The sequence below is a fragment of the Epinephelus fuscoguttatus genome, linkage group LG20, assembly GCF_011397635.1.
Source record: "Epinephelus fuscoguttatus linkage group LG20, E.fuscoguttatus.final_Chr_v1".
NCBI classification, from domain to species: domain Eukaryota; kingdom Metazoa; phylum Chordata; class Actinopteri; order Perciformes; family Serranidae; genus Epinephelus; species Epinephelus fuscoguttatus.
The window spans coordinates 34,885,035-34,899,960 of NC_064771.1; the positions used below are offsets into that span (position 1 = coordinate 34,885,035).

At 41.0% G+C, this 14,926-nt stretch overlaps 1 protein-coding gene across 1 annotated transcript in view; it reads right to left on the reverse strand.

The window, feature by feature from the left end:
* Positions 1-14,127: 14,127 nt before the first annotated feature.
* stxbp4 (syntaxin binding protein 4) overlaps positions 14,128-14,926 on the reverse strand; it is a 79,425-nt gene continuing 78,626 nt past the window's right edge. Inside the window, exon 23 of the mRNA XM_049563269.1 lies at positions 14,128-14,865. Coding sequence (XP_049419226.1) covers positions 14,712-14,865 — 154 coding nt within the window. The 3' untranslated portion in view covers positions 14,128-14,711. The remainder of the gene's footprint in view (positions 14,866-14,926) is intronic.

Here is a 14,926-nt window from a genome sequence, read left to right on the forward strand (position 1 = left end):
AAAGGAGAGGAGAAAGATGACAAGAGAGGAGATGAGGAGAGAAGAGAGCAAGGAGAAAAGGAAAGAGAGAGAAGAGGAGATGTGGAAAACGGGGACAGAGGAGAGGAGAGGAGGAAACAAGAGAGGAGAGAAGGAGAGGGTAAAGGAGAGGAGGGGAGGGGATAAGGAAACAAGATGGGAGAGAGGATGAGAGGAGAGGAGGAAAAAGGTCATGAAAGAGGAGAGAAGGAAACAAGGACGGAGAGGAAAAGATGACAAGAAAGGAGATGAGGAGACAGGAGAGCAAGGAGAGAAGGAAAGAGGAGGAGGGGAGAGGGAAGGAAAGGGAGAGAAGAGGAGATGTGGAAAACGAGGAGAAAGGAGAGGAGGAAACAAGAGGAAAGAAGGAGAGGGTAAAGGAGAGGGGGAGAGGGGATGAGAGGAGAGGAGGAAATGAGTGAAGGGAAGAAAAGGACATGAAAGAAAGAAGCAAAAGGAGAGGAGAGGAGAAGCCTCATGAAAACACTGTGATGGTGACACGTATGAACACTCTGTGAGGCCGTGACTTTATCAGGTATTTAACAGCAGAGAAATATTAAAGGGATATTTTAAGGTCATTACATAACAGCTAAGTGACACATGTACACTCTGTGTTTGAGTGATTGTACTGGCCCGTATCATCAGACCTGTCTGTACATGTGAACATGTGAACATGAGATGGATCACTGTGACCACCTTCAGTCAGACTCCTCTTACATACAGCAGCCAAACACCAGATGTGACACCGGCTGGAAAAAGAAGAAGAAGAAGAAGAAATCCTCAGCAGCCCTGACAAATCCCTATCAGCCCTGCTCTCATTAAAACTTCCTTAGCAACAGCGGTTGCTACAGCACGGTGATGTTGTGACGACCTTTGTGAGCGAGGAAAGTAGGACAGGGCTCAGACTCACTGAGAGGTGACTCGGCCAAACGCAAAGCTCTGACTCATCCCTTTAATACGCATGGTCGATCTGTGACCCACTCGCTGTCACCACCTGCAGTGTCTGTATACATTAATGGTTACACCTGTTAGAAACACCGTCTGCCGCTCTGCACACAGATTTATGGGACATTTTGAGCAGGTGTTCATATTAAAGCTGCTCTAATAAACATTTACACACCAACAGTACATCAGGTGACGACACATCATGTGAGTCTTCACCTACAGTGATGTTTTTACTTGACAAAATGCAGTCATGGCAGATTTGCACAGGATTGAGATCACAGATTATGTCTACAGTTATTACTAATGACTAGAGGTCCCCAGGTGAGACTAATCTTATGCGACAGCCCACAATGCTGGGCTTAAAATGTGGTTAGGATTAGGCACAAAAGAAAAACACTTGGTTATGGCTTAAAATATCCAGTTCTGGGGGCACACTCCCGACAGGAAATGGCAAGGACTCGCTGTTGTTTGTTGTAAGACTCAGCTTGTGAGGCTATTGTGCTTCTGTGCATGTCTCATGTCTACTGGATGCTTCTCCGTCACATCACGCTCACGTCTCTCCATCATGGTTCAGACTTTCACTGGCAGACTTTCGTGAAGCAGCGTGTTCTTCAGCACTACACGTAAGAGTCTGCATTACATTAAAGCCTTGTTTCCACTGAGCGGTACGGTTCAGCATGTTTTTATTTCCATTTCCACAGTGAAAAGTTGTGGATGGTCCCAACAGAAGCGTTCCTTAGCGTCCCCATGTTTGGTCCCCCCTCTGTTGGGGTACCTAGCACACAGATCTGGTACTAAAAAATGGAGCTGTGAACACTGCAGTCTGATTGGTCAGTAGAGGACGCTCACTCTGGTTTTATGTAGGACCCTACAATACCAGAGTGAGGACACTTCCATTGACTCCTGTGGTATGCTGAAGTCAAGCCTCACGCGCCCTCTAGTGGGACATGAGGGCATTACCTTTCCGACCAGAAAACCCATTCACTTACAGTATGTCTGACGCACACTTGCTTGTAAATCGATGAAAACGTCCTTGTTTTTACTTTTAGCTGTCTTGGTCATATTAAGTCATGCTTATAATTTGTTTATTTCAAAATATAGAGAGTAACATTATGGTAGACTACTGCTTTTTGTTTTTGTTTTTGTTTTTTTTTACCTGTAAACGGGTCACCGATGCACCTATTACGGTAGATTATGGTAGATTATGCTTTTAGGTTTGCTTGACTTTGGAAACACACAAGAATTCCTGGTCGGCAGCAATGCAGCGATACTAAAGTTCAGTCGGTTCTTGGTCGGATATGCAACGCGCTATCCCGCCACTAGAGGGCATGTAACCAACTTTACGTATGACCAATATGTGTCGCTACTCTGGTATTGTAGGGTCCTAGATTTATGTAACCTCTCTTCATTCACTGGGCCGACTGCCGGCAACTTTTAAGGTGGAACGTTAACTTGTAATGTTACTCAATGCATGAGTTGATGACGTGAATCCATCAGCACACCTTAAATTTCACTGTGACAACTTTGACCATCACTTTAGTTTTTATATGACACACACTTTTAGTAATGACTTTAAAAATATAGATTCATTTGGAGCGGATTATGTGAAGGTCATATATTCTAATCCTCACTTCCTGTGGGCTACAGCAACACTAAACCCCTGAGCTTGCCTGAGAAGGACTAAATGCACAAAGCTGCTATTTTTAAATATCCCATGGAGAGAGACTCTCACTGCAGCCTGTTCTATTTTGTTGTGAAAATGTGGGCGTGCAGCCTCGTTCTGTGGACGATAAACCAGGTGCAGACTTCCATCTGTGTCACCGCTGATGAGGAAATACAGCGAGTGCTGGACGGAGCAGTGAGTGACAACAACCCCGCCCACATTTAAGAGGACTGTCTGAACACACCGAGGGTCTAGGTACCACGTCTGAAGGCTTACTGCTGGTTCCAAAGGTGCTGGACTGAAAGATAACATTCCTTCCTTTGCTTCAGACAGACACAAAAAAGCAAAGATAGTTTTGCTTAACACTAAGTCAGGATCATGCTTCAAAGGTGCAGAATGCGCTGGAAAAAAATGACTGTCTTCGCTAAAAATGGTCATATTAAACATGTTCTCACCCCAACTCGTCAAATATCACCGCTTTGTCAGCGGACTTCCCCATCTACATATGACGTAGCAGGTATCCTCCTGTGTCTGTTGCTGATGTTCCTGGACAGCGTGTCAATTTACATCTGTTACATGCATTGTGTCTTTTCAAAATACACTTCCATTTTCACAGGAAATGTACGGTTTCTGCACATTAGATGCATAAAGTCTTTCCCTTGGTCTATTTTCTTGTGCAACAAATGCAAGTGGTTAGCTTTAGAAGAAAACAGGATGATTTGGATCAGAATTCACAGGGAAGCAAACATCGTGCTAACAGTGCAGCAGTATTTGGCAAGTTGGGAATGAGAATCAGCTGTCAGTTAAAATTAAAATATGAATTCAATAGTATTAATCTGGAACATCTGGGATTAACAGAAATTCAAGGCATCCTGTCTCAAGCTTAAATGTTTAACAAATGGATAATCTGATGTGTACGGTAGTGCAGAGTTATCAGGATTAATTATCTGGAGACTGGAACAAGTGACCAACAGACGTCACCATCTTTAGCGCCAGGACACCAGTGTGGCTACAAACACGGCAAAAACCTAATCAGTCTCTTTTATTCTCAGAACACAAAGATATTAGTCCTCGTTATGACACAGAATATGCTGTAAACATGGCAGCAAGGATTCATAACTGGGTTTCTAGTAGTTCTTTATCATTCAGTCAAAGTCTGGGCCACAGAGAGTTTACTGTGAAACTTCCAGAAGAGTAAATTGGATTTTCCTCCTAAACGAAGGGATTTGCCTCCAGTCCAGTTCATGCTGAGGAGCTAATTTACCACAGGAGCTCAGTTACACAGAAGCCCTTGTTTTGTGGGTCACTTTTTGTTTTTTTATAACCCACTGTAAACAGCAGTGTGGTCATGTAATCCCAGTGTGAGCGTCGTGCCTGCATTGCTCTTTGAAATTCTGATTTACATAACCAAAGCTGGCTTGAATGAGCTCAGTCAGAACCTCCTGGTACGTCTTAAGACTCAGCGTGGCCGAGCCAAGACCTGCTAGACGCTTATTAAGACCTGTCATCACAAAGAACTTAAGGAACAGAGATGTAGCTAGAGTCATTCGGGGTTTTCTGTTAAACTCATCATCAGTGACTTTGTTAGGCGGCCAATCACTGGCTGACTGTGATCTGTTTGGGTCGAGCTTTTTAATCCAATCCTCACAGAGTTGTTGATGCCGTCTGTGACCTTTGAGTTCTGCAGGTTGAATCAAGGAAAAGAGGCTTTGCAGGTTGTGTAACTTTGCCGCTGATTTGGTTGTAAAGTGTTCAGACACGAGCAGAGAGCAGGACTGTGTGTGTGTGCACGAACAGATGATCTAATACAGGCAGTGTCTTGAACGCAGCTTCCAATTCTCTATAAATATCTCAATGTTTTTTGTCCACTGCAGCTCTATCAGGACAAAAATCATGAACCTTTATCCAGATAACACGAAGGTAATTAATCCGTTATTTCAAGAATTTGCTGGTGTTTTGTAAAAAAGAGAAAAGGTGGAGCTCAGGTCACATGATGGGGCGTTGCTGCACAGGTGGTCAGGATGGAAATGCACAGAGCCTGGAAGCTGCAGTAAAATGGACAAATTACTGCGTTCAATGAGCAACTTGTGCTCTCAAATTGTGAATCATCCACACTTCGATAAAAATCTAACTTAAGAATTCTGGAGCACATCGTGGTTACAGAAGCACAACATTGTAAACATAATCACTATTTCATAAATCTAAAATAATGAAATTTCATGACATTGTTGAATTTCAAACAGCACAATTTATGTGCAAAATTAGGAATAAATCAGCACCAATCCACTTACAAAACATGTTTTATGGAAGAGAGGGAGGGTATAATTTAAGAGGAAAGTTAAATTTCAAAACTTGCAGGTACCGAACAACTGTGAAAAGATTTTGTATGACAATCAGTGGAGTAAGATCATGGAACAGACTGTATGTGGAGCTTCAACAATGTTCAAACATCACCCAGTTTAAAAAGAAATACAAACATATGATTTTTACAAAGTACGGGGAAGAAAGGGTTTAACTCCAAGGGTATATAATATATGTTATAATATTATATTATGTATTATATATATATATGTATATATATATATATATATATACACCATATACATATATATATATATATATATATATATGGTATATATTCAAATAATAGTGTAGTAATACTATATATATAGTCTAATTATGTTATAAATTAGAAGATTTAATACAATTATGTATAAATATAAAAAGAAAGTAAAGTGAGAAAATATTATATAATATTTAAAATATAATATATTTTATATATATATATATATATATATATATATATATACTAGTCCATAAATATTGGATTTGAGTGTGTGAAATTTATAGTTATTTTGTACAGATAATTTTTTTTTTTTTTTACTTGGTGTATAAAAAATATGATTGCATTATCTAAGAATACAGATTAGGGGGTAGAATTATAAAAGTTTTTACTTCATTCTACTCCTTTTCGAGCATGTTGACTTATGTTAGATGTAACTTTTCTTTTTAATCGTTCGTCGTTTGTTTTGTTCTTTTTATCATTATTTTCTATTATTAATAGTATTATTTTCTTGTTCACTTACTGTTTTGTCTGATTTCAGTGCTGTATGGTTTACATGTTCAAAATAAAAAAAAAAAAAAAAAATCATAAGTGATAATAAAAGGAGTCATCTCCCCTGAGAACTACATAGCTCTGTTCGCATTCGCACAGACAATAGGAACCCTGTTGGACGACTGTACGCCAATGTTATGGATGAAAGGTGGGTGCGCCCTTTGTCTTTGCTGGTTTCCTGTGCTTCTTTTCTTTGTGTCTCTTCAGCTTCAGCCAACACCACTGGGCACTAGCTATGCTTACATGGACACAAATATTTGGAATAAAGGGACCATCATAATAAAAACGTTTCATGTAAACATGTCAGTTGGAGGATTTTGATCTGATTCGGCTCATTCGGAAAGAAATTGTGCTCCGATTGAGAGGGGTGGTTTATGCGGATCCTTATTCTGAACCGCGTCCATGTACACACTTATTCCAATCGTGACTTCCTGTTTGGGGTAAAATTAACCTCACTGCGCATGTGTGCCCTATGTCAACGTGACGCATTTCCGCCGCCTTTGCACTGTTTTGTGGCAAGCCGTGAACATGGCGGAGTTGAAGCTGAACTGGTTGGTTGCCAATACACACCACCTGCTCCCACCAGTCTTTACTTCTAACCTTCATCCACTGGCTTCTGGTCTTTTGTGGAGGAGGGGGCAGCAGCACTAAACTTGGAGGGATGGTCATTTCCTCCCGCTCTCTCCTCCTGTAACGCAAGAGCAGTACGCATTGCCGTAGCTTGATCACGGAGAACAATAGAAACAAAAGTACAGCTTTCAGAACCTGGTGCAGGTCCATTCTGAGTGCAGGGAAAAGCCATGGATGTATAAAGAGAACAGGGGAAAGCACAAAAGAGTAAAGTGGAGCAGCATCAGCGTTTGTTTACAGCAACGGCGGAAGTACTCCCTCTTCTTCTGTGGTTATTTTAGGGAAATTGGACAACTCTGCACATGTCAAAATGCTGATATTCTCAATAAAACTTGGTGCATATGCACGTCATGATTGGATTATTTGATTTAGTACCCATACAAACAGTGGATTCTGAATTTCCAATCCCTCAAGTTTTTAATCTGATTAAGAAATTTTGTGCATGTAAACATAGCTACTGTTAAACTATAATGGCGACCAGCGGCGATGTAGCTTAGAAAGGTCATCATGTACCTTGCCTTTGTCACGGCGTCTGATAGCGATGCACAAGGTAACCTTGAGTGTCTCTTTGTGGAACATGTGGTTAATGTGGTGAAATGGTCGCAGTCAGGTTAAAGCAATAAAGCTACATAATGTGAGTGAAGTGAGTGCATATCGATCGTACATACACAAACAACAGTCTTGAGGGTTGAAGTCTTGTTTCGTTTGACGCCTCCACCTCCCCATACGCAGACCTTCTTGCTTTTTCAGTTGCTCTCAGCGTCACATGTTGCTGCAGAGGGTTTACACTGAAGGTAGTTATAAGCTGTGTCTCATAAACAGGATGCCTTTGTTGTCGATATCAGATGCTGAGGGGCATGACAACGCATCAGCTTTTGATGATCTAGGAATGAGGACGGGCTGAATATAATTAGGCTGACCAGAAAGAATACTGTCTTACACTTGGGTGAATATGGTTTTGTAGGACACAAATTGTTATTTAAGGGAATGATGTGTAATTTTAGGACAGGAAACAAATTCAAGGACATGAAACTACTGATCAGAATTGTCCTATCCAGCTCCAAAGACTTGAGATGTTACAAATTACAAATGTAGATTTTTCTCATGCATCAGTTGCTCCACAACAAACGCTAATGTGAAATGATGTTTTCACGCCGTTAGAGATGTCTCAAACATCAAAAACAAACAAACCATCAACTGTGGTCATTCAATCAGCTTTGTGTTTAGATGTTTATGAGTGTGTGTATATGTGTGTGTGTGTGTCTCATGTCATTAGTGTTTCCAAGCATGGCAGATATTTATAGCTGCACTTGCTAGCGCGAAGGGAAATCAATACTCGGAGCCTGAGGCAGGAAGAATATTGGCTCGGCCCTTCCACTTCCAGCCCTCGCGCACACACTATAAATACTACCATTCACACACACACACACACACACACACACACACACACACACATTCACACACTCCAAGAGCGCTAAAGCCTCACACTTAATAAATGATTCCCCCAATGACTTCCTCACCCGCAGCTCAACAGTAGAATAATCTTATTATTACAGCCTTTTATTTTGTTACTTTCGAGTAAAGACGTCAGCAGAAGAACAAAACAGAGAAGAATCGGTTTAAAATCCCACATCAAATGGAAAGACCTTTTCTATATCGATCTGACTCTATGACATAACACATGTTACAATCCAATAATAACTCTAATATGTGGTACAGTGCGGCTTCTGAGGACACAGTCAGCAAATCGTTACAGGGGTTTTATGAGTTCTTTAAAATGTTTGACAGTGTACCATCGCTCTCATCCTGAGCTTCTCAAGTTTCATTTCTCCAGGTAAAAGTGAAGAAATTAAATCAAAGAAAGAAAAATGTAACATATTTGAGAGAAATTTGGTGGAAAAGATTGTAGTTATTTGTGTCTCTGAGCCAGAACTCTTGAAGTGCTGCTGTTGGTTCATAAACATCAGTACTGAGTTCTTTACGACACATTACTACATTTGGTAAAGACTGTCTACAGCTTGAACACTGATTCCCTCAGAGTCCACGGCTCAGGAGGTTTTTACTTGGAGCCAAATTATTGGAAGAGGTCTCCTCCTCTTGCAAACAAACAGATATGGTGATTTAAACTAGTAAAAACACTGAATAAATAACTTTCATGTTACCAATCAGTGTTTTTCCAACTCTGTTCAGCTTGTCAGAGACAGGCCGCTGGTCTAATGTGTGCTCACTCGTTTTCTCTGATAAGATCCAGATGTTCAGGAGGCGAATTATATGCAACACATTCATACTGCGACCTTGTCACATGTCCACGTTTGGTCATGGACTTTCCACGTCCACATATGACGTCCAAGGTACCCTGGGTGTGTTGGATGTTGACGTTCTGGGACGCCGTGTCAACTTCAGCCTGTTACATGCATTGTCTGTTTTCAAAATACACTTCTGTTTTCACAGGAAATGTACAGTTTGCATTCAGTCTCTTTCAAAATAAAAGCACTACGTTGGTACAACACTGTGAATTGACATTTTTATTTTAAGACAAAACATGATCTTGTCCTAAAGATGACCAAGTGTTCTTTGTTCCTAAACCTAACCACCTGATTACCACAGTGTTGTTGAATTAAACATCTGAGCTACATAATAACGTACAAATGTTGTTTGCAGAAACATACATATCCAACATTTTTTCTTGAAACAAACCTGGCAAGTGTTATAGCCTTTATTAGGCTACTTTCCCTGGGTCTACCTCCTCTGTGGTAGTATAGGTAAGGCAGAAATTGTTGTGAGGGCTCGTCTTGGGGAGGTAGGCTGTACAGCCTAACCTGGCGGGGGAGTGTTATAGCCTAGCAAGGCTTCCCTCCCTGGGTCTACCTCCTCTGTGGTAGTATAGGTAAAGTAAAGGAGGTTGTTGGGTCGGTGTGGGGAGCAGTGAGACCTGGCATTAGGGGAGTGTCTCTGGGACGCCAGAGATCACTGTCTAGACCTCCTGGAGGTGTCGTGGGACCAACTAGACGAAACAGTGGTGAAAGGAGGTTCCCACCTGATGACCCCAAAGATGTGTTAGTTATCACTGCTCACTGGTCTGTATAGTTAAAGGATAACTTTGGTATTTTTCAACCTGGGCCCTATTTCCCCATGTGTATGTGTGCGTATGATTCATAGGTACAACTCATTCTAAAATTGGTTCAGTAGTGAGGGAGGCAGATGCGAAATGAACTAAAACGGTAACGGGGGCAAATGTGTCCCGTATAAGCTTGCGCATTAAAAGTGCTTTTTTTCGCCACTGACTGGTTCAGATCGCCAGTGTTTGTTTTGCTCCACTGTGTCTGTACCTCTCTTTACTCGTGGGACAGCCGTTTTCTTGAGGAAGAGGTGTTTCGGGATTGGATGTCTTCTCTTCTTCGGCTGGCAGTAGTCATCTTGGGAGAAGTGAGCACTGCAGACCCGATGGTCTGCAAGGCGCAGTGTCTGGACAGGAGTGTTAGCATCCATTTGTAGCACAACTAGCCACAACTTCAGCATCTCACTGTCCGACAAAGGCAGCCTATGAAAGCTGTACGGGGTGTTGCGCGACATCCTGTTCTTGCAATTCGGATAAGCACAGACACGAACCATTGTTTTCAATCGATGAAGTAAAACTCTCAGCTGTACTCCAGGACAACCAGTGCCACTCTGAGCGGCGCTCAGCATGGCTCCTCTGTTTTCTTCCGGCAACAAGCAAAGCTCTCGCGAGATGATGTCACAGCCCAGAGCAAGTGAAGGGTAAGGGAAACACTTAGTATGCTATTTACAGAGATAACACTGGCGATCTGAACCGATCAGTGGCGAATAAAAAGCACTTTTAATGCGCAAACTTAAACGGGACACATTTGCCCCCGTTACTGTTTTAGCTCATTTCGCATCCACCTCCCTCAATACTGAACCAATTTTAGAATGAGTTGTACCTATGAATCATACGCACACATACACATGGGGAAATAGGGCCCAGATTGAAAAATACCAAAGTTATCCTTTACCTTTAGTTGTTGTCCTGCTGTGTCTCCTCAACGCCGCCAGGTGGCTTTTAACAATAACGACAACTGGCTGCGCATCATGTCAACGTGAAAGGACGGCTTTTTTCATCAGTGTCTAACACCAGAACTCACTGACCAAGTGCCAGTTTTTGACACTTTCAGAGTGAGACCGAATTGACAGAGGTCTAATCCTCTGCAAAACAAATGGATACGATGAGCTGAACCAGTAAAAACACTGAATACATCAAGGTTTTCCAATGCTGGTAGGCATGCTAATGAGTGCTTACCCTTTTTCCTGTTAACTTAAGATCCAGATGTTCAGGAGTTTTTTAACAGGAACCGAATTATCTGCAGTAATCTCTTCTTCTCCCCCCAAAAAATGGACCTGGTAATTCAACAGGTAAAAACGCTGAAAAACCCTACATAAGCTTAAACTCATTCTACACTAACATAAACACAATGATTCTTATTTTCAGGTGATTATACACAAAAGGAAACATACTTCTTATATTGCATTCCATTACAGCCAATATTTCTCCCCAAAATCCTACACACTGGACCTTTGGACTTTAAGTAAATCAGATTTTGTCACACTTGCACTTTTATTTTGAAGCTAAGAAGCTCAAACCAGGAGTCTGAATCTGACAGGCTGATCCTTCCATTAAAAATCAAATGACGAAGGCATGCTTTGGTTTTCTACCAGTTTATAAATACCACATGTTCTCGTTCTTCTGTCTTGATTATAAAAACATTAATTATGGTTGAAAATAAACGATTGAAAACCAGCTCCGTCATCTCTGTCTTATCTCCTTTGTCAGATGGGAGAGCTGACGTGTTGATTCGCCGCTGATTACTCTCAGTCTTTCTACCCTCGAGCCGCGACAGAGAAGAAAAACACGTCTTGTTAGTTTGGACAGGCTTGTAGCAGCAAACTTCAGGCTCTATTGTGGCCCTGAAGAACAATTCAGAGCCAGGAATGTAGACCTTCTCAGAATAGCCTCATGCACTGAGAAAACCTTCCTGTCGCTGGGAATAAAAACATGCCGACTGTTCAGCCTGAAAGGTTGTAAAGGCTGGGAAGGGAGCAGAGACAAAGAACAGAGCACAGCTACTCAGTCCAGACAGACTCAAGTGGTGGAGAGGAAAAATGCTTGAGTCTCAAAGAGTTCTCAAGATATCTTCCTCTTAGGTTTGAATTGCATTAAATGGTGTTTATGTGATGAAGGTATTTGTGTGAAAACAGCCTATGTGACCTTTTAAAAATGATTCATGTAAGTGTTTTCAGCTCTACAGTGCTAAATACCTGCAGACACTCACCGCTGAAAAGAAGTGTTATCAACATACTTATACATTATTTACAATTAATATTCTCCTGAAAAGATTATACGAACATCTGAAGTACACTCTTTGTACTGTAGTACTGATGTAAATACAGCTTTATCTTTCAGAAAGTATCAGGTATCTGTTAAAGAAAATAAAGATGATTTCAGGGTTGGTGCATTACTAGTACAGATGTTTACGTAGAAATTCCTTGCATTTTACTATTTAATTACAAAAAGTATAATTTGAACAACCCAAATGGTTCTGCTGAACCAAACAATGCTGCAGCCATAAACTCCATCACTACCTGTTTTTTGTAAACTTTGTATTTATCGAACTGATCTCAGTCACCATTGGCAACGGCTCCTCCTCTGCGACCCCTCTGACCTGCGTTGTTCCCCAAGGATCCATCCTTGGCCCCCTTTTCTTCTGCATAAAACCAGTGAGGAAGGCAATTTTAAAAATCTTTTATCCTGTCTGTCTGACAAAAATTGCTGAGTGTCCTAAAGCAAATCAGAAATAATCCTCTTTGGTCGTCCAAAATCCATCATTATTCTACAAAACCACCTTGGCCAGTCCTCTTTATTTCAATGAAGAATCATCTCCAAAATCAGGTCCGATCTCTCTCAACATGATCTTGAGAAGGTCATCCATGTGTTTATTTCTTCATAGTAAGACTGCTGCAACTCCTTGTCTTCAGGGTTGACCCAAAAAGTCATCTGACGGCTTTAGCTAGTGCAAAATGCAGCTGCTCGGCCTTTAACTAACACTGGAAAACATGACTACCTCAGCCCCCTTTTAGCCTCTCTTCACTGGTTACCAGTCAGTTTTAGAATTGATTTTAAGATTTTACTGATCACTTTTAAAGATTTTCATGGCTCTGTCCCCAGCTACATCATTGAGATGCTGATCCCCAATGAACCAGGGCACAGCCTCAGATCCTCAGGCAGGGCTCAGACTAAAGGTGACTGAGGCCCTTCAGCTATGGAGCTCCCTGCCTAAGGATCTGAGGCTGCTGATCAGTGACATCTTTTAAATCGCTTCTTAAAAATAAATCTGTTCAAAAAAGCCTTTTATTAGTTTTAGCACACTGCTTATTTTATATATGTCTCATTTGATTATCTTCATTGTTTTTATCTTGTGTTGTCAGTTTTGTATTCTTTTATTTATTTTATTTAGTTTGATTTGATGTACCTCAGTGCAATCGATAGGGCAATTAGTTGCCAATCTTTGCTAATCTACCTCAGTGATGGTATTTTATCTTTATTTTATTTTTTGTTCTTTGCATTTCCTCAGAATTGCCCCATTTTATTTGCGCTTTGTAACTTTGTTTTGAAAAGCACTTTATAAATAACATTTATTATATTATTATTATTTTGGCAAAGTAAATGGGTGAGCAATCAGTTTCTAAAGTTAAATTAGGACAAAACTGAAATTCTGCTGGTCCACCCTAGAACAAAAGCCTCAAGTCCCACATTAACAAGATGGCGACATCATCAACAACATCACTACGGCATGTCCATTTATAAATGACAAAGATGCAGAGAAATTGATTTGTGTGTTTATTCCAAGCCAACTCGACTACTGTTATGAACTTTTTACCGGCCTCCCAAAAAAAGCAGGAACCGCAGCGATATCTCTGTAAAAAACAACTGCTGTTCATGGTACTATTCCCACCGGAAAAACAGCAATGGGTTGCGAAAAAACTCCCAAGTTTGGTGACTAGAAAGCCACTGGAAACACGGCAATGACACGCTAAAACACAGCCAGTTTTGTTGTTTGTTCGTCCTGAACAGTGGTCTGGAGCTTGGCAGCCATCTCGTCTACCATCCTTCCACAGCTCATATACTGCGTCACTTTAGAAACGTTGATATTTACCTATGAAACATAGAAATGTAACGTGTCCAGAAACATTCAATGCCAACATTTTCTTCTAGCGACTGAGGTGCTAAAACCAGCAAGAGGTTTGTTGCTGGTCATTGGACCAGATTTACATTTCACCAAATTTGAACTTAAAGCAAAATAGTTGATGTCAACTTCGACCACATGAGCAACTCCACTTCTATTGAATTTAGTTTGTAAATTGATCACGTTTTCTCACTCATAAAGGGAAGACAAAAATCTCTACTTAAATCCTGCTGATAATCGATAGCAGTGATAACTGTGTCAGCCGTCAATGAGCACAACACCAGAACTATCTGGATCAGAGATGTAGATGGGAACTCAAAGGTCTGGAACCAGGACAAAAAAAATCCAGCAGAAGACATCTAGCAGACAGGATGTGGAAAAGTTTTATGAATCGAGGCTAAACCACTGATGAGTTACAGCAGAACTTTATTCAGAAACATTTTGAATTAATATCACTTGTAGACCTAAAGGGACTGAAGCTTTACAACCACATTACTTCCTAGGGAAAGAACCAGAGACCAGTAAATCCTAATTTATATTTTACCAAATTTCCCCTGAAGGTTTTTTCAGTTAAAACAAAGACACTGTCCAACAGAGACACACATTTATGGACATATTTTAAATGTCTCAGGCATCATTCTAGACACACCTCCCCAAAATTCAGTCTGACATATTTATTCCTAGAAAACTTCGGAAAGACTTTGATAAAACATCAATACCAATGTGAAGCTACAGCCAGCCACTGGTTAGCCTACCTTAGCATGAAGACTGGGTGCTGATAGGTGGATTTAAGTTTGGACAGAGTCAGGCTAGCTCTTTATGCTAAGCTAAGCTAACCAGCTGCCGGCTGTTGCTGTACATACGTTAGATTGGAATCAATCTAAACATCTACAATAAAGCAAATAACCATTTTTTTTTTAACCAAATGTCAAACTGTTTCTTTAAATAATGTTCTGTGGGTTTGAAACTAAACATTTTAAGATATATAACTTTAATTGGGGCTATGGGAAAATGTGACTTTCAGAAAATGTATACAGATAAAAATGTCATGTTGCTATGGTAACACTAATGACAGACAGGAGGGAGAGTCTGCTGCAGGTTTTCACATCTCCGTCTCAATGGACGGGCTGGGCCTCCGGTCGGTCACCTCGCCGTTTCTCTGTCCCTCCAGCTCTGAGGTTTCCGAAACTGCGGTAGGCAGCGTGGCGCCGCTGCTCGTCACAGGGAGGGTCCATGATGTCGTCTGGGTCACATGACTGTCACGGGTCAGAGTAACACACAACAAGGTATTGATTGTGACAGATCACCAGACAGACA